At 37.7% G+C, this 25,627-nt stretch overlaps 1 protein-coding gene across 7 annotated transcripts in view; it reads left to right on the forward strand.

The window, feature by feature from the left end:
* Positions 1-25,627, forward strand: part of PDSS2 (decaprenyl diphosphate synthase subunit 2) — a 281,533-nt gene that overhangs the window by 107,014 nt on the left and 148,892 nt on the right. For 6 of the 7 annotated variants that reach the window (XR_003419445.2, XM_053222409.1, XM_053222410.1 and 3 more), the window contains exon 2: positions 686-820. The exons of the other annotated variant lie outside the window; for it this stretch is intronic. Coding sequence is in view for 5 of the 6 variants with exons in the window: in XM_053222409.1 (XP_053078384.1) it covers positions 686-820 (135 nt within the window). In the remaining variant the exon portion in view is untranslated. The remainder of the gene's footprint in view (positions 1-685; positions 821-25,627) is intronic. 7 annotated transcript variants of the gene reach the window in all.

Here is a 25,627-nt window from a genome sequence, read left to right on the forward strand (position 1 = left end):
TAAAACAAAACAAAACAAAACAAAACATGTATTCCTGGCCTTAGTTATAGTAAAAATTATGGAAATTCAATACTCATAGCAAAAATAAAATGACATGCTAAGTTAAAGCCATATTGTTGTCTAGAATGATAATGCTTTCCATAAATAATAGGAAATGGCAACACTTGCTGATGGCATACATTTCCATTTTACTTACCAAATAAATTTTTAAGTCATTTGAGTTTGTCACTTTAATTCTCTGAGTATCTTCTCTACGTGTGAAGACAAATCATTTTTTGCCCCTCTCCCTTACCGCCATCATCACCAAATAACATCACTTCATCTAAGCCATACAATTTGTATTTCAGTTGCTGTCAGCTACCATAAAGCACTTTAAAACTGTGGGTTGAGCAGATGGTTGAGATTGTGAGATGTAGGGTACAGATCGTAGGAAAACCCAGAAACAGGAGGAAGCCAGATCATTAGGTCCCACAATTGGAGACTGTCGCTTTTAAAACCAGCCCTGGGTTTCTCTAGTTGATTCCTGAACTCATGGCTTCCTCCTGTTAGCTCTTCCCCCAATTCTGTTTCTGTAAACAAGTCCCATTCTCTGACTTTGGAAGTATAGGTGAATGGTAGCAATTTCCTAACTTGATCTGACTGATTCTGTGAAACTATGTTAATCCTCTTCTTTCTTTGTTGGCAGGGGGCTTGTACATGAGAGCCGGCATAACCTCCAGTTGAGGGGCTTGGTGGTGTTACTTATTTCTAAAGCAGCTGGGCCCAGCAGCATGAATGCATCATGTCAGAACTATGATATGGTCAGTGGGATCTATTCATGGTAAGAAGAACTTAGTCTTTTGACATCGCTCTCTAAATTGTGTTTCTTCTTTCTGAACAGTGGTCAGTGGAAATCACTATTTAGTTTTTTGTCATTCTCTGATTCAAGGATAGATTAAAATATTTTATAAGGTTAAAAATGTATTTTTATTGTTCTCTTTTTAAAAGTTCACTTATTGATTTATTTAAGCAGTCTGTACACCCAGTGTGAGGCTCAAACTCACAACCCCGAGATCAAGAGTCGAATGCTCCTCCAACTGAGCCAGCCAGGAATCCCCACCTTTTATTAATGTAATTTTATTGCTCTTAACAAGTCTGACAGACTTAGCAGCTCCAAGCATAACTGGGAAATCCCTGTACATTTGTGTTGAAAACTTTCATTTCTACTCTGGGCATTTATAGGTTTCTATTCATGAGGTGCCTGGGTAACTCAGTCAATTAAACATCTGACTCTTGATTTCGGCTCAGGTCACAGTCGTGGGATTGAGCCCCGCCGTGAGCTCTGCACTCAGGTAGAGCCTGCCTAAGACTCTCTTTCTCTCTCTCTCTGCCCCTCAACCCCCTTTGTGCTCTCTCCCTAAAATTAAAAAAGATAAATTTCTATTCATGACTACCTCTCCTTGATTATCATGGTATCATTGTATTTTTATAGAGATTTACTCTAGGATTTACGATTTTAAACCTACTCAGAATGATACCTAGTTATAAAATAATGATGCAGCTATCATTTTAGGAGAAGTAGTATACTTCAAATGCTGCATCATTTATTTTATTATGCTTCTTTTTATGGTGAAGAGGTTTTTACTAAAGTTACTTAGGATAAGAAATTTTTTCTCCTTGGGGCACCTGGGTGGCTCAGTCGGTTAAGCGTCTCACTTCGGCTCAGGTCATGAACTCGCGGTCTGTGAGTTCGAGCCCTGCGTCGGGCTCTGTGCTGACGGCTCAGAGCCTGGAGCCTGTTTCGAATTCTGGGTCTCCCTCTCTCTCTGCCCCTCCCCTGCTCATGCTCTGAACATTAAAAAACTTTTTTTAATAAAAAAAAAGGAAATTTTTTTCTCTTCTCTCATATGTTTAGACTAAACAATAAATCTATGAGAAGACACCCAGGTGGCTCAGTTGATTGAGCATCTTGACTTCAGCTCAGGTTATGATCTCATCATTTGTGAGTTCAAGCCCCACATCGGGCTCTCTGCTGTCAGTGCAGAGCCTGCTTCAGATCCTCTGTCCCCATCTCTCTCTCTCTCTCTGCCCCTCCCCTGCTCACACGAGAGTACCTGCTCTCTCTCTCTTTCTCAAAAATAAGTAAACATTAAAAAAAATTTATGAGTATGAGTCATTTTTGCTACATATAAAACAAACTTAAAATTTTCAGTTTTATTTTTTTAAATCACTGCATATTTTTAGTAACAGTGTATCAACAATAACTTTATTTAATTTAGTATTGTACATGACACTATTAAAAGGCTCTAGAGAGCCTCTAGATAGCCTGTACAGGTGGACTTTGGCATGTGAAATTAAAACCACTCCAGGAGTGCCTGGGTGACTCGGCTGAGTGTCCAACTCTCGAGTTCCTCTCAGGTCACGGTCCCAGGATTATAGAATTGAGCCCCATGTCTCTGAGCACGGGGCGTGCTTGGGATTCTCTCTCTCTTTCTCTCTCTCTTTCTCTTTCTCTCTTTCCCTCTGCCCCTCTCTTCCTCTCTCTCTGTCTCTCTCTCAAATGAAAATAAATAAAACCATTCTAAAAACATGGGTGACAAGGAAATTTTCCTCACCAAAGGAAGCATTTCTAGGAAGTTTGACTTATGGTTAATATATCTTACAGATGTACTTTAAAAATTGATCCATACCTTAGGGTTTTTTTTTATTCCTAGTAGTCTTATCCATACATTTTTTCTTATATAATATTCAGAGATGACTATTGCTTACCAGCTAAGAAGTCTGATAATCCTTCCTCATTAACAAGCAAGCAGGCAAAGTTATTAACATCATGGCTACAGATGACCCCTCCTCCAGGGTCAGGATAAGTTTGTATACCTTTTACCATTTATCCATACAAGTATCTTCACTGGAAGGGATACCTTGGTGTCATTTTCAGTTCCTACTCGCTGTGAAATAATTTATGTGTGCTTAGTGCTTTGTAGGTTCCTGATCATTTTTATGATGGTTATCCCATTTGATCCTCACAAAATGCTTTAGATGAGAGATGTCATTATACTTATTTTACTCTTGAGCAAACTGAGATTCAAACATCCTGAGACTTTCAAGGTGGCACAACTGGCAAATGAGAAAAGCTGAGGCTCCAGCTACAGTACTTTTTCTTCCAAGTTTCATGTTATTTTCTTGATTCTATTCAGTTTCTCTTTTTCTTTTAATTTTTTAATGTTTATTTATTTTTGAGAGAGAGAGAGAAAGGTCGGGAGGGCTAGAGAGCGAGAGAGACACAGAATTCGAAGCAGGCTCCAGGCTCCATGCTGTCAGCACAGAGCCTGATGCGGGGCCCAAACTCACAAACTATGAGGTCATGACCTGAGCCGAAGTTGGACACTTAACTGACTAAGCCATCCAGGAGCCCCTCCATTCAGCTTTTCTCATCCAATTCGAAGAATTTATGTCACATATAGGTTAGACTATCCATTAAATTAGTATACCAAAAACAGTCTTATGCTTGTATGTCTTTGCAAAACTTCTGAATGGAAAGTAACTTGGCAAATCTTTTACACATCTATGTCCTTCCCCAATCTGTTTGAATTAGAGCTCAAACATTATGCTATGAGTTTTATAGAAAGTTGTTGACTGAGTTTATCAGTTAAATTAACTAGAGAAAATACATAAAGATCTGTAATAAGTACCAATAACCTGTTAGTCTCTGGAAAGCAAATGGACCTCATTTTCACCTTGTATCCCATGTACCTCTGTTGCCTTTAGGAATTCTGTTGCTTTTCAGTCTGCTGACTTTGACTCTATTTAATTGGCCAGGCCTCTGCTCTTGAAATTGGTTAACCATACATACCTCTGATGAACACCAGCTATGTTTTATTTTCTCTCATCCTAAAATAAGCTTTGGAAAGTACTACTTGATGTATAATAGGTGTTCAATAAATATTTGTTGCATAAATGAATCATTCCCATTTTACAGAAAAATAATCTAATACTGAGATTAAGACTTGTCTAAAATCTTCTAATTTAAATCCTGCTTCTGCTCTAAAGCGTATACTCTTTATACTATGCAGGTGCTGGTATCTGTATGCGCACAGTGCACCGTGATGTGACCTTGTGTTGTGAATTTCTTATCTAGCAACTAAGAAACAGCTGCATCACCTTCTGATCCTTTACAGGAACAGAGCACATTTGGCAGATGGTCATAGTAATATGAACAGTTGTAAAAGAACTTTGCAAAACAGTAGGTGGTACATTATGAGTATAAAAACTTTATAAATAATATAAATGGATTTCATATTCAGGTGTATAGAATCGACAGTTACATTTAGCAGATAATCCTGGTGGGTTGTTCTAGGTTATTTTCTGTAATCAAACTTGATCTGGTAAGTCGTTGGTGATGCTTGTGCGTTTTACATACTTGTTAATGTGAAAATGTAATTTAGCACAGTACTATGAGAAACCATTAATTTGTTTCTCTACCCCTGCAGTCATTTGTTTGGCTCCTGCTTCCTTAATTGTTCAAGTGTAACTTTTGCTGGAGGCTTGTATCTATAATGCCACAGTGAATTATTTAACATTTGAGGGAAGTACTGACTTGGGAGCTTTTTAATTCACCTCCAAACTGCTGGGATTTACATTGTGTTTTTCTCTCATAACCTTGACTTTGAGGTCAGATAATGGGACCTGAGTAAATTACCTAAGGGACCAAAAGTGAGTTAGGTGACCTCTTTTGTTTGGCCTAAGGATATAACTGATGGATGTAACCTGTGGATATGTTTAGTAAACTTATCATTTAATGGCCAAGAGAGGCAGAAGTTAGGCTAAAATGTAATAGCTACATTTTGAAAAACAGTTAAGAGAGCTACATTTATAAAAATGCACTGTAAACATCTACCATAGCCTTTTGCCAACAAGGCAATGAACTTTAGTTATTCCACCAATCCTGACTTTAAAAAATTGGTTGCAAAAGTGATTAGTCAAAAACGTATTACTATAATGTTGTATGATGACAGGTGGTGACTATACTTATTCTAGTGAGCACTGAGTAATGTGTGGAATTGTCACATCACTTCATTGTGCATCTGAAATTAATATAACATTGTATGTCAACTATACTTCAGTAATAAAAAAATTAATTTTTTTAAAAGTATTACTGGGGTGCCTGGGTGGCACTATCGGTTAAGCATCCAACTCTTAGTTTCAGCTCAGGTCATGACCTCATGGTTCATGGGTTTTAGCCCCACATCAGGCTCCATACTGCTGGTGCAGAGCCTGCTTGGAATTGTCCCTCTCTCCCCCCCCCCCCCCCCGCCACTCCCCTGCTCAGATGCTCTCTCTCAAAATAAATAAATAATTAAAAAATAATTAAAGTATTACTAAGTTTACAAGTACCCCTAGCCACTCCTGAGAAAATAAGTTATAACTTCCTGTTACTATTAATGATAGGTTACTTTTATTTTATGTATAAAAAAATTATAATCCAGAAAACATGATATTACAAACTGGACTTCTGTAATATAACATGATTATTAAGTTTAAAGAAATTCAGGTGAATTTTTTTTTTTTACTAATGCTTCAGCTTTCTCAGTTGTTTTAGCAAGAATTGACTCAATTATTTCTCATCTAACAGATATAAACAGACCACATATTTTCTTTTTTTTTAATGTTTTTTTATTTTTGAGAGAGGGAGAGAGCATGCGAGCGCAAGCCCGGGAAGGGCAGAGAGAAAGGGAGACAGAATCCGAAGCAGGCCCCATTCCATCGGCACAGAGCCTGACGCAGGGCTCGAACCCATGAACCATGAGATCATGACCTGAGCCTAAACCAAGAGTCGGATGCTTAAATGACTGAGCCACCCAGGTACCTCCAGACCACATATTTTCATTCTATCTTCATTGCCTAAAATTTCCCAGCATCTTTTGTTAACTCTGGCAGACAAGATTGAAACAAGTTTGCCAAACGCATTTCTCCCTGACTATTCAGCTAGACCACCTTGCCCAGGTACATCTTTATAGCTCACCAGTTCCTTGGACAGAGTATTTATTGTTTTATTGTTTTATTTTTTATTTAAAAAATTGTTTTAATGTTTATTTTTGAGAGACAGAGTGCCAAGCGGGGGAGGGCCAGAGAAAGAGGGAGACAGAGAATGGGAGGCAGGCTCCAGGCTCTGAGCTGTCAGCACAGAGCCTGACGTGGGGCTCGAACTTACGGACCTCGAGATCATGACCTGAGCCGAAGTCAGACGCTCAACTGACTGAGCCATCCACGTGCCCCAGAGTATTGTCTTAAATCTTTGCCTGGCTGAACTTCCGTATAACATAAATGTAGTAGATCGGAATAAACATTGGAATCACACATTTTACAGAATGTGACTTTGAGTAGTTTAACAGGGACTGTGTCTCACAGCCCCTATACTTGTTATGTCCTTTGCAACCTGTAATTCAGGATGTATGCTGTAAAGCAGACTCTAAAGTACTCTTCATGGAACATAAAAAGGTCTCAAAAATTTAACCTAGTTATATTTTACCTACTAGGTAAAGTAAGAGGTAAAGTGACATTTCAAAGAAGAAAAGAAACGTATTAGTGGAAAATCATTTAAAAAAACAAAAATAAAACATAAGAAGTGCTATAGAATATCTACTAAAATTTTAAAAATCCCATCGAAAGTTTGTTTTTCTCCATATTGTGACCTATTCCTTCTTTTACTGCATTTTATTTCCTCACTTCTGTTATCTACAGCTTCCATCTTGGTGTCTCTATGGCTTAAAGTTTTACTGGTAGCTTTACACTCTTCTGTGTTTGTGTTGCCCTCAACTCCATTCTCCCTGTTCAGAGGGGAGGACAGTGAGCTGCTCTTGGGGAGCCAGTGCAGTGACAGTGTTCCTTCCTGGTGGCAGGTGAGCTGATGAATAAGAAGAAAATTATGGACTGATCATTTTCTGTATTTATTTGTAATGCTGATAACAGAAGACTGTGTACTCTGTGTGCTGTTAAACATAGTTCAGATGTTCTGTTTTCTCCATGGTACCCAGCATTCAGCTGGGTAACACATATTCCTAACACATAGATGATGGTCAGTGACTATTTGACCATGGCTGATTAATAATAACAACAATTTTAAATTATTACTCTAAAATTTTTTTATTATTCTTTAATCTCGAAGCAAAAAAAAACCTTCCTAAAAGGTTCCAGAACTCTGAAACTATAAACAAAAAAATTAACCCATTTGACTGCACAGAAGATAATTCTTCAGTGGGAAAAAATAACCATAAGGTCAAAAGAAAATGTCAGAGTTACAAAAATATTTGCAACATACGTGCCAAAGGGCCAATTTTTAATAAACAAATCAGAAGAAAATAATACAACAGAAACATGGACTAAGGAAATGAACAGGCTACTCAGTGAAGAAGAATTATAGATAGTTAGAAATAAAAGGGGGAAAAGGCTGGAATTCATCATAGTGGACAAATTAAAACAAAAATCACTGTTTTCCCCGTCAGATTGGCAAAGATTAAAAAGTTTGTTATTTCAAACATTAACTAGCTTGTTAGTTAAATTGTTAGTTAATTGTTAGTAAGAAACAATCTAAGCATCTACCAATAAATCACATGTTTTTATGGATGTAAGGGAATATGAAATGAATGCTTGAAAGGATTAAGGAGGTCTGTTTGGCAAAGATTAAAAAGTTTTGGGAGCCTGGGTGACTCAGTCAGTTGAATGTCTGACTTCAGCTCAGAGCACGGTCTCACAGTTCGTGAGTTCAAGTCCTGCACTGGGGTCTGTGCTAACACCTCAGAGCCTGGAGCCTGCTTCAGATTCTGTGTCTCCCTCTCTGTCTCTCTGTTCCCTCCACCACTTGTGCTGTCTCTGTCTCTCTCTCTCAAAAATAAATAAACATTAAAAAAAAAATTTTTTTTTAAGTTTGTTAGTAGGAAAAAGTTAGTTACTTAGAAAATAATTTGTTAACTAGCAGTTATAAACAGACCACATATGGGGCGTCTGAGTGGCTCAGTCACTGAAGCATCCGACTTCAGCTCAGGTCATGATCTCACAGTATGTAGGTTCACGCCCCGCGTCAATCTCTGTACTGACAGCTCAGGGCCTGAAGCCTGCTTTGGATTCTGTGCCTCCCTCTCTCTCTCTGTTCCTCCCTCCCCCTCTCAAAAATAAATAAACATTAAAAAAAAAATAAACAGACCACATATTTTCATTCTACCTTCAAAATTTTTCAACACCTCTTATTAACTCTGATAAAAGGGATTGAAACAAGTTTGCCAAACATAGCTTCTTTTCTTCCTGACTATTCAGCTAAACTACATTGCCTTGCTTTGGGATAGCTACAGCATTTTTAGTTATAAGTTTTATTTTAATCCAACCACCGTTTGATTTAGCAAAATTGCTGATGTGTTAACATAAATGCTCAAAGATGTATATATAAGAATGCTCTTTGTAGCATAGTTTGCAAGGACAACAACAACCCCCAAAAAAGAAACAATCAAAGCATCCACCAGTAGAGCACATGTTGTTATGGATGCAAGGGAATATGAAATGAATGCTTAAAAGGATGAAGGAGGTCTGTTTGTCTGATCTGGAAAGATCTCAAAGAATCAAGAAGAAAGCAAGATGCAAAAACATTACAATTTGATCCCATTGGGGCTTGAGTAGGTGGGCATTAGATTTTTGTATGCATGGAAAATGCTTTAAAGGAGACACAAAGAGTTGTTAATAGTGGTCCTTTTGGGGAGGGGCAACTGGTAGGGGGCGAAATGGGATGAGAGACTTTATTCATTTTATGCCCTCTTCAATGTCTGAATTATTTTTTAACTGTATACATGTTTTACTTACACACTTCATAAAAACTGGTGAAAAGCAGGTAGTTAGCTTAAACTTACTATTAGAATGAGGGCCTTAGAGACCCTGGACTGACCTGGACTTCTATTTTTTGCCCTTTTTGACAAGATCAAATAACCTATGAAAATGCATAAAGTATAGTTCTGGCTTTTTTAAATAAAAAAACCAGGAGTGAAGCAAAATGATGAACCTTTTTGGTTTACCATCCATGTTAAAATGGACACCATAATTTCTTGGTAACTATGCTAATTCTTTTTCAACTCAGTATTATTCAGGTAATTAAGGTTGATTAATGATCATATGCTAAAGTCATTGTTGGGCTCCAAGAACTAATCATAAAGAAAGCATAATAAACATAACTAGAAGTTAAATCTAGAAAACCATGGCAATAAAATGATATTAACATTGCTTTCTCCTCTGAGAAAAGTTTGTCAGACTTGGGATGCTGTCACAGAAGGAGTGGGAGAATATTTGGAGGCCTAAACGAAATCTTAATTTAAGGAGGAAGGTGGAGAAATAGAAAAACTGTGAAAGAAGCAAGTTTTGTTGTTGTTTATAAATCTTTTTTTTTTATTTTTTTAATGTTTATTTATTTTTGAGACAGAGAGGGACAGAACATGAGCGGAGGAGGGGAGAGAGAGAGAGGGAGACACAGAATCCAAAGCAGGCTCCAGGCTCTGAGCTGTCAGCACAGAGCCCAATGCGGGGCTTGAACTCATGAGCTGTGAGATCATGACCTGAGCTGAAGTTGGACACCCAACCGACTGAGCCACCCAGGTGCCCCTGTTTATAAATCTTTAAATTTAGAGAATTGGTCTTGGTCTCACCTGAAAATATTGTAGTTCATAACTTATCATTTTAATGTGGTACTAACTGATTTCTGATGACTTCCAGTTATGGTAACAGTAGACTGTGACTATCAATCTTCACCTTCATTCTGCACATTACAGTTTGTCTAGTACTTAAAAATGCCTAACAAAAACAGGAAACCGTATTTACCTTGGGGATGACCAAATCAAAAACACACCTTAAGAAATGAGGCTTAAGTGGGAACGTGTTGATCATATTATTTATTTAGGGCTCAATCATATTAACATGAAATAATCAATATAGAAATACGTAGCATTGAAAGAGTTATTATTTTTTTTAAGAGGACGTATGTAAATGCTAGTAAAGAGTCTAGAAGAAACCTCACCTGCCTGATAGTGACAGTGGTTGGAAGAAGTAGGGAGGGGGAAGGTTTGGGAACAGCTATAGGGACGTCATCAAAGGGGACTTTGTTTGTAACATTTAATTTTTTTATAAAGAGAATCTATTTGTATTATTTTGTATAACTAAAATTAACATGAAAATTAAAAGAAAGTCCTATTTCATACTTACAAAGCAATAAAAACCTATTTAAGAAATGTATCTTTTTGTACTACAAGAACCTTGAAAATGAGGAGTGCTTATTGACAGTGATTTAAAATGATTATGCTGAATAATTGAATTTAGAGTAGGCTTTTGAAGATAATTTCCTAAAGATATCTCGGCTCCCTTTCAGAGAGATCTCAAGAGATAAAAGCATGTGCAGTTTGATTACATATTCCTATTGATTGTACTCCACTTACAACAATAAAAATAAACTCAAGATACAAATCTAGCAATATTACTAATTCATTACAACTAGTACTTATTTTCTTCATTAACTTTTTATTGTTATTTTCAACGTACACAGCATGCACAAATGCAGCAATTATATGTTGAACAAGAAAGGGGAAGGCTCTTTATGTTCAGCGTACTGTACATCACAAGTCATTGCTTCACCAAGGCTGTTGGAAAAACACAAAATAAGAACAGCCTCTTACGAAACAAGTATAATTAACCACAAAAAGTAGATGGGCACAGCTACTAATCTATTCAGTGGAGAGTTCGTGTATCGTATATAAATATCTCGCTATAGATTAGCCTGCCTAGCTAAATCACAGCAAAAAACACACTGCATAAATTGTTTTGGTATTGGTGAAGAAGTTTAAATCTTTTCCTTAAAGAAGGGCTATGTGTTGACTAGCAAGAAGCCACAGTCAAAGGCAATGTCCAGTGTCTAATTTTGCATTTTAAACAGGGCTTAATTAAAAAAGTTTTTAATGTTTATTTTTGAGGGACAGAGAGAGACAGAGCACCAGTGGGGGAGGGGCAGAGAGAGAAGGAGACACGGAATCCGAAGCAGGCTCCAGGCTCTGAGCTGTCAGCACAGAGCCTGATGCAGGGCTTGAACCCATGAACTGTGAGATCATGACCAGAGCCGAAGTTGGCGCTCAAACACCTGAGCCACCCAGGTGCCCCTAAACAGGGCTTAATTCTTGACACTTGTGATAGCAAAATGTTAGTTTTATGTAGTAGAAGACTTGCAGTCACTTAAAATGTTTAGTGACAAAGTTTGCTTAATAGCTGCGTGACCTAATGTTGATCCTTTGAACCCAGGCTCAAGGCACCCCCACTGGTAGACAGTGTGGTGTAACAGAGACATGGGTACAAGTTCTAGAGAGCTGGGTTCTTGTCACAGATGTGTAACTGATTAGCTATTTGACCTAAGCAAGTCACTTAATCACTCTGTGATTACTTGTCTGTAAGATGGGGATAAAAATGGGCTTCAGGTCAAGGAGCTCAACTGACAGGGCACATATTCAGCTAGGTTCAAGTAGTGTGTGGTCCAATATGGCACATCCTGACTACCTCCTTTCTGCAAGGCAGGGGCTGAGCATTGAGGGAAATGCAAATATCAATAAGAAATAGTCTCTGACCTCTAGTGACAAGTAAGAAAACAATTTATGCACCCAGTAGCCTTCTGACACTATTGATGCAGTTTCATTTCTAGACCTCTGTTTCTGGAACCTAACTTTTACAGCTATAACCATATTCACTATGGGTCCACAGTCCTTCCATATTTAATTAAATTGAATTTGTATAATTCAAGACAGATAATCCTTAACACTTCTTGCATAAGATGCTATTAGAGAACTGGCATCTACAGTGCCTGAGGAACTCCTTCTCCAATATGTTCTTGGACTTTTCTTCTCACTCTTGGACTCTGTAGCTGGGTGATAGTGATAATAGAGGGAAAAGAGCAGATAATCAGGTTAGTTTCTCTAATCCTGGCATCCTTCTTCTCTATAGTTACTGGTATCTTGGGTCTTCATTTTCTTTTATTAAGATTCCCCTATTCCCTCCTCTTCTGCTCAAGCTTTTAAGTTTGTAAGTGGAGTAAAATATCCTTAATTCTTCAATGGTGTCTCATTCCCTACAGGATTAAATACAGATTCCTTAACACAACAATTCCTAGTGGCCCTAGAATAGAAGTGAAGAACGTAAAAACATGACCAAGAAAAGGGTATGTGGAAAGGAATGCTTGACCTAATAAATTATTTAAGCTTGGGGCTCCTGGCTGACTCAGAGGAAGCTGCGACTCTTGGTCTCGGAGTCATGAGTTCAAACCCCACGCTGGGAGTAGAGATTACTTAGTCAATAAATAAAAATAAGCTATGTAGGCTTGACTGGGGAGTCCGAAATTAGGGAAAAAATAGTGATCAGGGTCTGGAGGTCTTGATGATTTGTATTCTGGATTAGAGTAGTAATGCAGTCAGAGAGCTCAAAGGTTAGGAGGTTGTAGATAGAAAGTAGGAGGTTCGTGGGAATGTAGGCTGGTGCAACCACTCTGGAAAACACTATGGAGGTTCCTCAAAAAACTTAAAAAAACCAAAACTACCCTACAACCCAGCAATTGCACTACTAGGCATTTATCCAAGGGATACAGGTGTGCTGTTTCGAAGGGACACATGCAACCCCATGTTTATAGCAGCACTATCAACAATAGCCAAAGTATGGAAAGAGCCCAAATGTCCATCTATGGATGAATGGGTAAATAAAATGTGGTATATATATATGTACAATGGAGTATTACTTGGCAATCAAAAAGAATGAAATCTTGCCATTTGCAACTACATGAATAGAACTGGAGGGTATTATGCTAAGTGAAATCAGTCAGAGAAAGACAAAAGTCATATGACTTCACTCATATGAGGACTTTAAGAGACAAAACAGGTGAACATAATGGAAAGGAAATAAAAGTAATATAAAAACAGGGAGGGGGACAAAACATAAGAGACTCGTAAATATGGAGAACAAACTGAGGGTTACTGGAGGGGTTGTGGGAGGGGGTATGGGCTAAATGGGTAAGAGGCACTAAGGAATCTACTCCTGAAATCATTGTTGCACTATATGCTAACTAATTTGGATGTAAATTTAAAAAAAATAAAATTTAATTTAAAAACTAAAAAAAAAAAAAAAAAAAGAAAGGAGGTTCAGATTGAACATTTCAGAAGTAGGACAGTTCTGAACGGTAAGTTCAGCTGTGCCTGAAAGTGAGGTTGGCAGCATATAGTGGAAATTGAATTGAGTAGATTGAGAAACTACAAGATGGGTATTTCATGTGATTGAAGTCAAGCAGGAGAACAACAGAACTAAATGAGACGCCAAGGACTTCGATGAACACAGAGTAACAGAAGAGAGGAGGACAGTGGAAAGTAGTCAAAAGAACAGTGGTTTTCTTAAGATGGTAAATAATGAGAGCACTGGTCCCACCTCTTAACTCCTCAGCCTGTGGCTTATAAATGGTTAAGCATATCCACTCATGAAGATACAAGGCTTTCAGTACTCCAGGAAAAGCCATGGCTGTATTAGAGCCAGAACCTAGAGGGAATGCTCTGTGAATTTTTAGATCACTTAACACATTGTTTTGTAATGACTAATTTATGTATATGTATATGTTTTCCCACTAGACAGTACCTCCTAGAGGTAAGGGCCTGCGTTTTAGTCCTCTTCCAACCCACCACTGAGCATTCTGTTATATTTTGTATCTTTGAGGCACTTCTTGTGTGTCTTGTATTAATTTGTATACCTATTTTATCCCTCTCCTAGAGTTGTTCATTCACTCATTGACTGATTCATTCATTTATTCAACAACCAGCACCTCGCTTTGTACCAGGCTGACTGTGATGAATACAGAAAAATAGTAATTATTACTATGCTAACACATACTGCATTTTTAATATGTCAGGTACCATTTTCATGTGCTTTATATATATTAAGTTATTTAGTCCTCATGACATTCATTAAGAAAATATTGCTTTGCTTGGGAAACAGACTTAGAGAAATTGAATAACTTGATCAAGTTTATAGTGTAAGTAAATGGCAGAGTTGGGATTGAAACCCCATTTGGCCACAGCATCCATGCTCTTTCCATTATTGTAGGTAGCCTCTGGATTAGGGTGCTCTAACATATTTTCTTACTTATCTTGAAATCCTCAGCACTAAGCACTGATTTTTATGTTCTATGTTTGATGATTGAATTGTGCAGTGAGAAAAACCAGGTTGTCTTTGACCACAAAAGCCCTATCATTATGGTAGGCACTCAGGTGCTTCATGAATTAGTGTTGATTTACGGAGACAGAATATCCTTTTCTTTTGAGGATATTCTTTTGAGGTTGAATGTGGATCATGATAGGGCTCTCTACAATTTAAAAATTAAGACTTTTACAAGCCATGTCTCTTTGTGCATTTCCTTTCACAAATTTATTCTTTATCTGTTGGGAAATACAGATAACTATATTTTCCTTGATACACAAACCACTTTTTAAAATAGACTTGTGCCGTAAGAAGATGTTCTGTCTAATGAGCTTTTCCTGTAGAAGAAGTACAAACTGTATTTCAGTGGTCATTAATCCTGCAGTACTCAGTGCTACAAATTTTGATATTGAAAACCACTGTCTTCATACTTATTGGAGACACTGTTTCAAGGAAATACTTGGATAATTATGCACCTACAAGATTTGCTGCTGTCCATGGGTAATTTACATCCTGCAGAAATACAGAGCTTCTATCGCTCTACTATAATTACTTACATATTCATTGCAAATAATGATGTAACGGATTTTTAGAGGCTGTGCATAAGAGAACCAACAAACTGAGACGCAAAACAAGTTTCCACCCCTTCTTTCCAAAGCTATAGTTAATCACTTGAACACTTTCCAATATAGCAGAAAGCTGGCAGACTTTTCTTTGCAGCAGGCTATGTAAAAATGTTTATAATTTACAGCTTATTATGCCATGCAAACGACTGTGTTCTCAGTGAAGGAGAGTGAGAAAATACGGCTGTGAAATTACTTAACTCCCCTTTGTTAGTTGTTTACTGGCAACAGTGGAAGGATTCTTTGCACCTAAAATGCATTTCTGTATTTAATTTTATATCATTCAGTTCAAAAAATTTTTTAATGGGAATTTACTTTTTATCTTTCTTTGTAGATAGGTCACAGCAGCTTTAATTTAGCAAAAAACAATAAGCTGAAAACAGAATTGTCAGGGAATTTAAGTGGAATTGTAGTAAATTATTAGCGTTTAATTCAGTTTATGGTTTAAATTGTACAAAATCTGTTCTTTTTGATACACCTGCAGTGTTTATTAGTCAACTTGTTATTTTCAAAGGTACCTTATGCAAATTAGGTATTACATGGTCTATAGTACTTTGGCTGGAAGTTCATCTTCCTCAAAAACAATTAGAGGGGTAGGCAAGGTAACTTGGACCTTTTTGTAATTTGTTGAACATATCTACCCATTTTAGTTCCTTCCTTAGCAGTTGCTCGTTTTTATTGATTCCCCTCTTAGATTCACAATGCCCCTAAAGTCAGGTACCACATAGTCTTTTGTGGTTTATAGTCTCTCTGTGCCTGGTATGCTATTGCAAATTTATCCTCAATAAATGTGCCCCCAGACCATGACCTCCATTTTGGTAGGAAAGTAGCTCCTCTGTGAAGGATTAGCTAAGGCTCGCTTTCAGGTGCCATACCTTATAGGTAGGGCTTTAGTGAAAAAGTTCTGGAGAGAGACGAGTAAAAACACAGGAACTGTTTTTTAAAAGTCCGCAGCCTTTCTCCTTCTAATTCTTCAGCTATAAATAGGGGGTAGAGCTTTCTACTTAGTTTACACTTCCTTGAAGATCAAAAGAGAAGAAAAATTTGTATTTAAATATTTAAAACGTTCAAATGGCATGTTTAATTTTTCTGTTCTCCTGTTTATTTTTTTAATGTTTATTTTATTATCTTAGAGAGTGTGTGTGTGTGAGCAAGCAGGGAAGGGGCAGAGAGCAAGAGGGAGACACAGAATCTGAAACAGGCTCCAGGCTCTGAGCTGTCACCACAGAACCTGATGCGGGGCTGAAACCCACAAACTGTGAGATCATGACCTCAGCCAAAGTCAGATGCTTAACCGACTGAGCCACCCAGGCACCCCTCTCCTGTTTGTTTTAAAATCAGTTTAGAAGCTGGGGACTTCGTAGTTCTTATTAATTACATACTCTTTTATTTCTATAATACAAATAATCAGATATTGAGTATATTTAAATGGGAATTTTTGTATGTTGGCAACTCATGTATTTTTTCGAAATAATGGATTATTGCGTCAAAGAAAATAGGATTGTTGTGTCAATATTAAGGCATTATCATTTTCATTGTCATTGTCTTCTTCAAGGAACATTTTAATATAAAAATCTATATTTTACAACCACACAGAAGAATTTGTTTTCTACTTTGGACTTTTTTTTTTCTTTTTTAAGTTAAACATTACAACAGCCTGCAAGTCATCTGTGATTGTGGCAAAGTAAAAATTTGGGCAGGATGGTTTATTCTGTTGCCTTGGCTTCTTCCTTTTGGGTAGACAGAGAGCTGAGGTGTGCTGGAGCCCAGCCCTGTGGGTGGCAGGGTGAGGAGCCTAACACTGCTCTCCACTGACCTCTTCTGGCCTCCTGCTGGATGTGTCCTTGGCCTGGACCGCAACTCCCTCTCGGAATCCCTGGGTGAAAAAGAGAGGATGTCCAAGGAAAAGTGGAGGGAAATTCGTCAGTGTAGACTTTGTGATGATAGCCTCCTAACCTCTTTACTGCCCACGGTTCCTTGTGCTATTCCCCCACCCTCCTGTGAAAAAGAGTCTGCTGACCAAACACACTTCAGAGGTAAAATAATTACTCGATTTTCTCTTTTATTAGATACACTTGTAACTGACAATCTGAACATCTGATGACCACGAGATAACTGCTGCTGTCACATCTTATTAATGTGTACAAAACTAAAGAAAATTGAAATGTTTATTAACAGATATGAATGAATGACTTTCCTTAGACATTTTGGAAAGGAGAAAACAGCATCTCTGTGAAGAATTCTTCACCTGCTATGAAGAATCCTTAAAGATCTAGGAACTCCAGACAGGGAGCCATTGATCTAGACAGTATCGTGAAGCAGTATGTGCTCAAATATTTTTGCTTATAGAAATGATGACCATTACTAAGTTAGTGCCATTTTCATACAGGAAAAGGTTACCCCCTCTGTTATTGTCATAAATGATGATTATTGTATCAGAAGCTTTTCTTTTTACGTATGAAATAAGGTGGTGGAGATGTAACCCAAAGCCCTGATGCTTTCTAACACAGTTCCCCTTTTTTCCTAAAATTGGGAGGTCAGACAAGGTTTTAATCTGTGTACTATCTTTGGAGAATGCATGGTCATCAAACCTAATATTCAACATCTTTATATTTTGAGATAAAATAGGTCTATCACACACAGCGAAAAAGGCCTTATTTCTGGGGACTCCATTAAAGCCTGTCATTCAGACTATTGGTTTATTGCCGCGGGTTCCTCCCTCTCTTCCATTTTGTGCCTTTTGTTCTCAATTTGTCATACTTTATCCCTTGTCACACTCTTGTCCCTTGTTTTCCCCATTTTATCTGTTCCCCTTTTGTCTGTTACTGAACATCATCTAGTAATACCTAAACCATCTTAAACTCTCTAGAATAAGGCAGAGGTGAGGGCAGATGAATAGATTATGGTCTTTAGAGTGGAGAGAAGAAAAGACCACTGACAAAAATGGCTGCTCTGGCAGGGTGTCTGGATGGCCTTGTAAAGTGGGCCACCCATGCCCCTCTCTGTGTCCACCTTCAAAAGTCTTATTCTTGTTTTCCTTGAAATTCATAATTACACAAAGTAATGAACTTGGAACAGTGGATGACCAGTATAGGGCCCCATTGCTTTTTCCTTGTCTAAAGTTCAACAATATAACTTCTTATTTTTGTATTATAATTACCATCAGATGATATTCTATACCTTTTATGACTTCTGATGTTTGGGGGCTTTTCCTCATAGAAAAAAATTGAACCAAGAAAAATTTAAAGTCAGGAGTGATGTTGTAACCATTTTTACAAAGCTGTGTGTACATAATATGTACAGAGCTATGGATGTAGTTTTATGTATAGTTTTAAAAAATCTTTAGAATCTATACTTATTTGTTCAATAGATGAAAATCTTTGAAGGTCAAATACTGCTGAATTAGAACACTAGTTAGGAAGAGGGAATAGCGGTTATGTGAAAAACTAAGTGAGCATAGACATGTAAGACCTAGTTTAGAAATACCACAAATTCACAAAAAGAGATAATCTGCTATACTCTGAAAGAAGTTAAATATTACTATCATGATGCCAAGTTAACATGGGAATCCACTATATCATAGACTATAGCTGTGTATAATCACTGTGCTAAGACATAATGGCATTTCCATTAAAAAAAAAATGCTTTTGGAGGTATCTGATCACACCTGAACTGTACTGGGTGCCATACCAAAGGAAATAAATTCAGTCTATTCTCTGTCTTCTAAAAGGTTATTATCTCTTACATGTACTTTGAAAACATATATACAGTATATCATAGGCACACATTTATTAGACATATAACATATCCTAGTTCACACTTTCTTCATTTTAAGGGGAAAGAGACAAGGATGATTCCCTCATTTGTGGGGGTAAAGGTCAGAATAGCCAATGAAATTGAAATTTTGGTCATGTCAAGTTATTCAGTCAAACTTATATGCTACATTCAATTAACATTAAACAGATAATACATTCATCCACTCTGAAATTTGATTTACCATACATGGACCTGACCCAGGAATGTTTTCCTTAAGATACTATTTTTCAAAATTTAAAACATGATTATCTGAACTGTTCTGGAACTTTTTTGCCTTCTTTATTTCATAAAGTCCATTATTTCAACCTCAGGATGCTTTCTTTTAATCTGGACCAACCTTTAAAAGAGATTCCTTAAGGGGTGCCCGGGTGGCTCAGTTGGTTCAGCGTCTGGCTTTTGATTTCGACTGAGGTCATGATCTCACATTTCATGGGTTTGAGTCCTATGTCTGTGTGGACAGTGTGGAGCCTGCTTGGGATTCTTTCTTTCCCTCTTGCCCCTCCCCTGCTTGTTCTCTCTCTCTCAAAAATAAATAAATATATTTTTTAAAGTTTTAAAAAGGCAAAGAGATTCTTTAAAATTATATATTCTTGATGATCTGAGGTTAACAGTCCCACCTCAGCCCCCTTGCTGTCCACTTCCCCACATGCCGCATGTATTTTTCCCCTACAGCTCCCTCCCAGGCAGAATGATCCTTTAGATCCCACTATAGGTGGTGCTTCCTTTGGGACCTCTTCTGTCACTCCATCAAGACTGGGATGAGTTTCCCTTCCGCTGGGCTCCCTTGGAACCCTGTGTTTACTTCTAGGATATCAATTATTACCTGGCATTAAAATCATTTGGTTTGCTGTCTAAAACCTTCCCAATCTGGCCATGAGCTTCTTGAGAACTGAGCAGTGGTTTTATTCCACTCCCCCCCGCCGCGCCCCCACTGCCCCAACTTTTTTTTTTTTTTTGGATGAATTCTCAGAGCCTATCACAGAGTTTGACATGTGGCAGGCACTCCATAAATGTCCATTAAACGAAAGCAAGGGATCCTTGAATATTCACTACGACTGCAGACTGTTAATAACATATGGGGAAACTACCTGAAATATTATCCTTCTGATTATAATGAATTTTAACATTTTCTTAACAACCAGTCAGGACTTTAGAATCTCTTCAAAAGATCTCTTTGCTATAACTATTGACCCTGTCAGTGATTAAGACGCTGTTAATCAGTTACCTGATGATTTGACAAAATCTGTTAAGTAGCTATTATTTAGCGGTATCTATTTTAATTTTTGTAACTAAAAAAATTACTCTAAGATCGCCCTTCTTGATCAGACCTTTCTATAAAAGTTATAGCCCAAATTCCAATTTATTAGGTATCAATAAATGTGGGTTTGCCACTAAGATGAGAAACTAGGTTATCTTTTTAATAAAATAAGTATTTGTGGCAATAAGTGAACTTATAACCAAATTGTGCACAAAGGCAGCATAAAAAAAATGTTTAAAAATAAGTTGATGTAAATGAGGCATTTGAAAATATAGGTTGGTCCTTCATCACTAACTTTAATTTTGTGACTTTTGCCAGTTGATGTCACAACCTTAGTGTTATTTTTAAAATAGTTTTTTTTAGGGGTATTTAATTAAGTAATGTGGTGTTTGCTTATTTCAAGCAGTCTGTCTTTGTTCCTGTCAAAGCCATGCTGGCCGGGCATTGCTTTTCTTTTCCCTTTTGTTAATATTCTGTGTTAGATAATGGTTTCGCAAATAATAGATTCCAAGGACCTTTGATCCACCATTACTGTAAAATAAAATACAACTTAATTTTTTTCTGGGCATAATGGTTTTAACCTTGTGTACTAATTTGACTGTGCTTGTGGGGGCAGATCCTTAAATGAGACGCAAATGAAGGAAAAATTGCTAATGCTGCCACTGTATATCTAATGAGCACTGTGTAATAAACCATAACCTCTTCGACATTTCTCTGGAAAGCAGCGTGATTATTTTGGATGGCTAGCCCTTTGTGGATGGCTCATTACCATCTGGCATAATATGTATTGATAGAGACTGTAATTGTCAACTCCTATTTGACATGCTGCCTCTAATAAATATGGCTCGCATCACTGGAACCTACTAATGGTTATATGGGAAACTGTAATTAAAGAAAAAAATTATATATATTTTAGGTTTAAAAAATACTGTATATGTATATAAAATGTCTCGATAGAAGATTGTCTGTCCCCCCCCCACCCCCACCCCCGCCCACCTTTGCAGCTTCTTGTCTTAGAGTATTTGAAGCTTCCCCTGAGGACTGGTACTCTTTTATCAGTATAGGTCCAACATGTGACAAGACCCGTGTGTGTGTGTGTGTGTGTGTGTGTGTGTGTGTCAGAGACAGAGGGAAGAGATTTTCCTCTACACTTAAGAAAAGCATTTCCACTGACAAAGAAATGACAATATGAAAAGCGCCTTCTGTGTATGTAAAAAGTCCCTACGACCATAGCTCATACTTCTGGATTCAACTCATGAAGTTAATGCTTTATATATAGCCAGAGGGTCTCATATTATTCATCTTTCCCATAGTTTTCTTTAACTTTATTTTGTTATAGCTTTATTCTCATTTTGTTGTAAGAAGTGTATGTTTTTTGGTAGGAAAAAAAGATACCTAAGAAGCCAAATTAATGTGAAGTACGAATCACAAGTATATCAAAGACCCATGGAATACCTTATATCATATTTAGGTTCGAAAAAATGTAAATCAGAGATTAGATTTGGGCCTACCTCATGTTATAAAACAAACGTAGGCCTAGTCAGTTTATGTCTGAAAATGTGGAATTGGAATTCTAGAGAATAATATTTTTGTTACACATTGTGTAATCGTAATATACTCTGAACTTAGAGACCAGGAAATGTTCTCCTTATATACTGTAGTTCACGGTTTTTATGAAATGGAGCCTTCAGCATAGCACATGAAATCAGAATGTGAACAAATGTTTCTATTTCCTGGAGTAGGTCTAGAAAATCATGTGACAACTTAAGCAGCTCTCAGGTTTCTTCTCAGCAATGAGACGTTTGAGATCATAATTTACATTCTAAGAAAATAGAGTCCTATTTTCACCATTCCGGTAAAGAGAGGACGGTGTTAGGAGAGGATGATTGTATTCATCCACGCATGGTTTTAAATCACGGTCCTTTTGGTTTGTGTAGGCAAATTTCTTGACCTTTCTGAGCCCTCGTGCACTCATGCATAAAAATAGGGACACTACCACCTACCTAGCATGGCTGTTCTAAGGATCATTTGAAAGAACATACAGAGCACTGAATGCGGTACTTTTGGCATCAAGTAGGTACTCAATAAACATTATACTTCTTTTTGCCCTTTTATTTGCTTCTTCCTTCTGTCCCCCCTGCCCCCAGAAGACCACATTTCTAATCTGGTATGTTCTCTACTTTCTCAAGGGTGTCCTGTCCATGAAACACAGAGTTTTAATTTCGTTAGGTTATAATTAATAGCTAATACTTAGCATCCAGACCCTGTTATAATTTTCTTACGTGCAATAGCTCACTGAATCCTCACAGCAATGCTGAGATTGTCATACCCATTTAAAAGATGGAAAAAACTGAAGCATACAGAGGTGAAACATCTTGCCAAAGCAACACAGTGATGGGGTGAGGATTTAAATCCAGATGGTCTAACTCCAGAGCCTCAAGTCTTAGCCACCAGCTATATACTGTGTCTGCAGTTCACCTCTTCTCATGTCACTAAGACAAAGGGAAAGAGCAGGTGGGGTTCTGTAGAGGCCTGGTCTGCCTTTCTTTTTGTAGGGCTAAATTTTCCTTAAAAGGACAAAGCCTTGAAGGGAAGGGCGACTATTTCTAGGGAGGATAGATGGTAAACCATGTGGAGGGAGAAGCAGCTATGCTGTAGGATACTGAGGAAAAGGGGACACTGAGTCATGACCATTCTTCCACTAGACGTGTCTGCAAGTACCAAGTATTTTCTGGCATGGAACATCATTTCTACTGCTCTTCATCTCATGAGCTCTTTCCTGTTCCTTAAGACACAGCTCAACCCTCATCTTTTCTTGGGGAAATGTTCAAGGGTCTTCCCTGACCCCCGGACTGAATGAATTTCCCCTTTCCTGGGCTCCCATAGCACACTGCGCGTAAGTCTGTACAAACAGCAGTAGTGATAGCAGTGATAGCTGCCATGTACTAAGCACAGACCATGTGCCAGATATCGTGCATGTTATTCATATCTGGTGACAATATTAAAGGGTCAGTAATGATATCCCCTTTATATAGATGAAGACAATAAAGTTTGGAGGTGTGAAATAATTTAGCCAAGTTCACATGGCCAGTAAGTGGCAGCTCTGGGGTTTAAACCAGATCTTGCTGACTCTAAACATATTCTTAATAACTGCAGTATATTTACCATACTTTGTTGCTATTCTCTGCTTTTCTCTTTCTCGTAATCAAATTACAAACCCTTCAAGGACTTCACTGTGTCTTATTTATTTTTTAGCCCCGATTCTATCAAAATTGTGCTTCAGAGAAGAAACCAAATATTAGAATATGCTTGTTTTTGCTAAGCACACTTGAATTTTAAATGTGTTTTATAATGAGCAGAGTTTAATGTAATGTTCTTTTGACTTAATATGTTATCAAACTGTACAAATCATATACAGATAGTGCTGGGTAGATCTTCTTGCTTTAGGGTTTAGATCAAATATTACATGAAGAAATGTTTGTAATTAATAACATAATATCCAGCAAAGAGTAATGCCATATAATAACTCGATATGTGTAATAATATAATACAGCTAGAATAATTATAAGGTCTTTGTAGAAATACAAAGAAATCAAACTGCTGGTATTATCAGGGATTTCAGAATGCCAGCCACCTACCTTTAGTTCCCCGAGGACCAACCCAGCATCCTTCTCTTCCCCGAGTGCTGGCACTAGGCTTCACCAGAGATCTCTCCTCTCAGGACTTCTGGCTCCACAGACTTTCCTGTGGAAAATGGCTTATGATAGGGCAAGACCTTTATAGTGGAGACCAGTTCAATTATGAATTGTTTAAATTATTACCTAAACCCAAGGCCCAGGAAGGCTGACCTGTGGGCACATTTTTATCTTTTAAAAGGGCTTGCTAAAAAGATGAGCCGGTGTCTCTCTATATCACCTCCCCTGGTAAAGTCTTCACTGTATTCTTTCTTTAGAATGAGGATGAAGACAAAGAGCTAAGTTAGTTTATTCATTTCTCTGCTCTCTTCAGACTGAGTTAATTCTGTCAGACCACTGTGATTAGTATGAAGTCTCTGTTTTGGGCCACAGCAGGGCACTTGTGTCCAGATAAAAGTATGCTGGTGAAATTAGGTGGTATAATGACTTGACATTCTGACAAGTAACTGGCAGTGAGTATTTGACTTAGGTATCTCATACCCAACTGTTAATTCACATTTCTTTGGTATAGGTAACCTAACTTCAACAAAATATAAATAGAAGCATGCTAGTTTTCTTTTGTTTCTGTGTGAAAATGGGTTTTTGGCAAATGGTAGCGATTCAATCATTTTGTTCTCCCTAATTTAGCCAAATCATTTGGGGCTGTGGCCAGAGGATGAAGGGTGTTCCTGGACTTCTTTCTTGTATTCTTTTCATTTCTTTTCCTCTCAGGCCCTGTCTGAGAGGAGACACCCATGCCTTTGTCCTAAACCTATGCTCCGCCCATATTCCTGTTTCTGTCTGCTGGCTGCCACTCTTGAACCATTCCTGGGCAGCTGTCGACTCTGTTCATTGTCTGGCAGGGGCAGTGGGCCCTGTTGGGACTAGCAGAAGCAGCGGCAGCGGCAGCGAGCTGACTTGGGAGCCCCCCCCGCCCCGCCCTAGCACTGCCGTGGCAGCCCCACATGGCACCGGTGGGGGCGAGCAGCTGGATCCTGCTTTCGTTGAGCTGAGTGTTCCTCTTCCAAGTAAAGCCCAGCACTCCGTCACCTCTTGTGGAGCCTTCCCATGTCTCTCCTGAAATCCTCAGTCATCATAATGGTGTATCCCTACAGCAATTACAGACCATGGCATTCATTTTACACTTAACATATACGGTGTAGTTTTCTCATTAAATCTTTCTGTGCCATTGTACTATATCCCGAACTAAACTATGAGCCCTCAAGGCACAAACCATGTCTTAGACTACTCTATGGAAAGAATACATAAACATTCACACTTTGATATATGTTCGTTGATAAAACAAAAGCATTTCTTTTATACTTTATATTTCTAGGTTATAGCACGTAAAAATAATAACACATTAATAATTTTATTGATGTTAATGATAATCAGATAATCCTGGTTCACAGTTCTCTCTCTCTTTTCACTTGTTCTGAATTTTAAGTTAGAAATAATCAAAATACTTAGTTTGTAAAGCTTTTTTTCCCATAAATTATCTCAGTGGGCTATTTCACATGGTTATGAAATTTTTATATTAAGATGAACATATTTTAGGTTGTCGTAACACAGCTGTATATAATCTGAACTGAATGTTTATTAAATAACTCTTTCTCCTTAGTGTGCTTATCTTTGACTTTCAAATTGGCTTATGAGCCATCAAGTATCAGAAAGGTTTTTAATGAGGGAAGTTGGTGGCTCATACTCAGATATTTCGGGTTTATATTATTCCTTGTGGCCTTTCTCATTTTAAAGCTTAGTTGCAGATACATTCATGTAAAGAAAGGAGTCATCAATATTTTTAAAATAATTACTATAGGCTTAGAATACTTTTCCAATGATTAGACTTGATTGGAAGAATGTCTCAGAATGCAGACAGGTGAAAGGAAATTGGTTTCCTTTAAAGAAACCATACTGTGGACATAAGAATTAAATAGACCAATGCATAGAGAAGACAATAATGGAAGCAAAAGGCCAAGATGATTAAACGTGGAAATGTAAAGAGGCATGAGTGGCAATATAAAACCCACAAGAAGTGGAAA

The sequence above is a fragment of the Acinonyx jubatus genome, chromosome B2 (genome assembly GCF_027475565.1).
Source record: "Acinonyx jubatus isolate Ajub_Pintada_27869175 chromosome B2, VMU_Ajub_asm_v1.0, whole genome shotgun sequence".
Lineage (NCBI taxonomy): Eukaryota > Metazoa > Chordata > Mammalia > Carnivora > Felidae > Acinonyx > Acinonyx jubatus.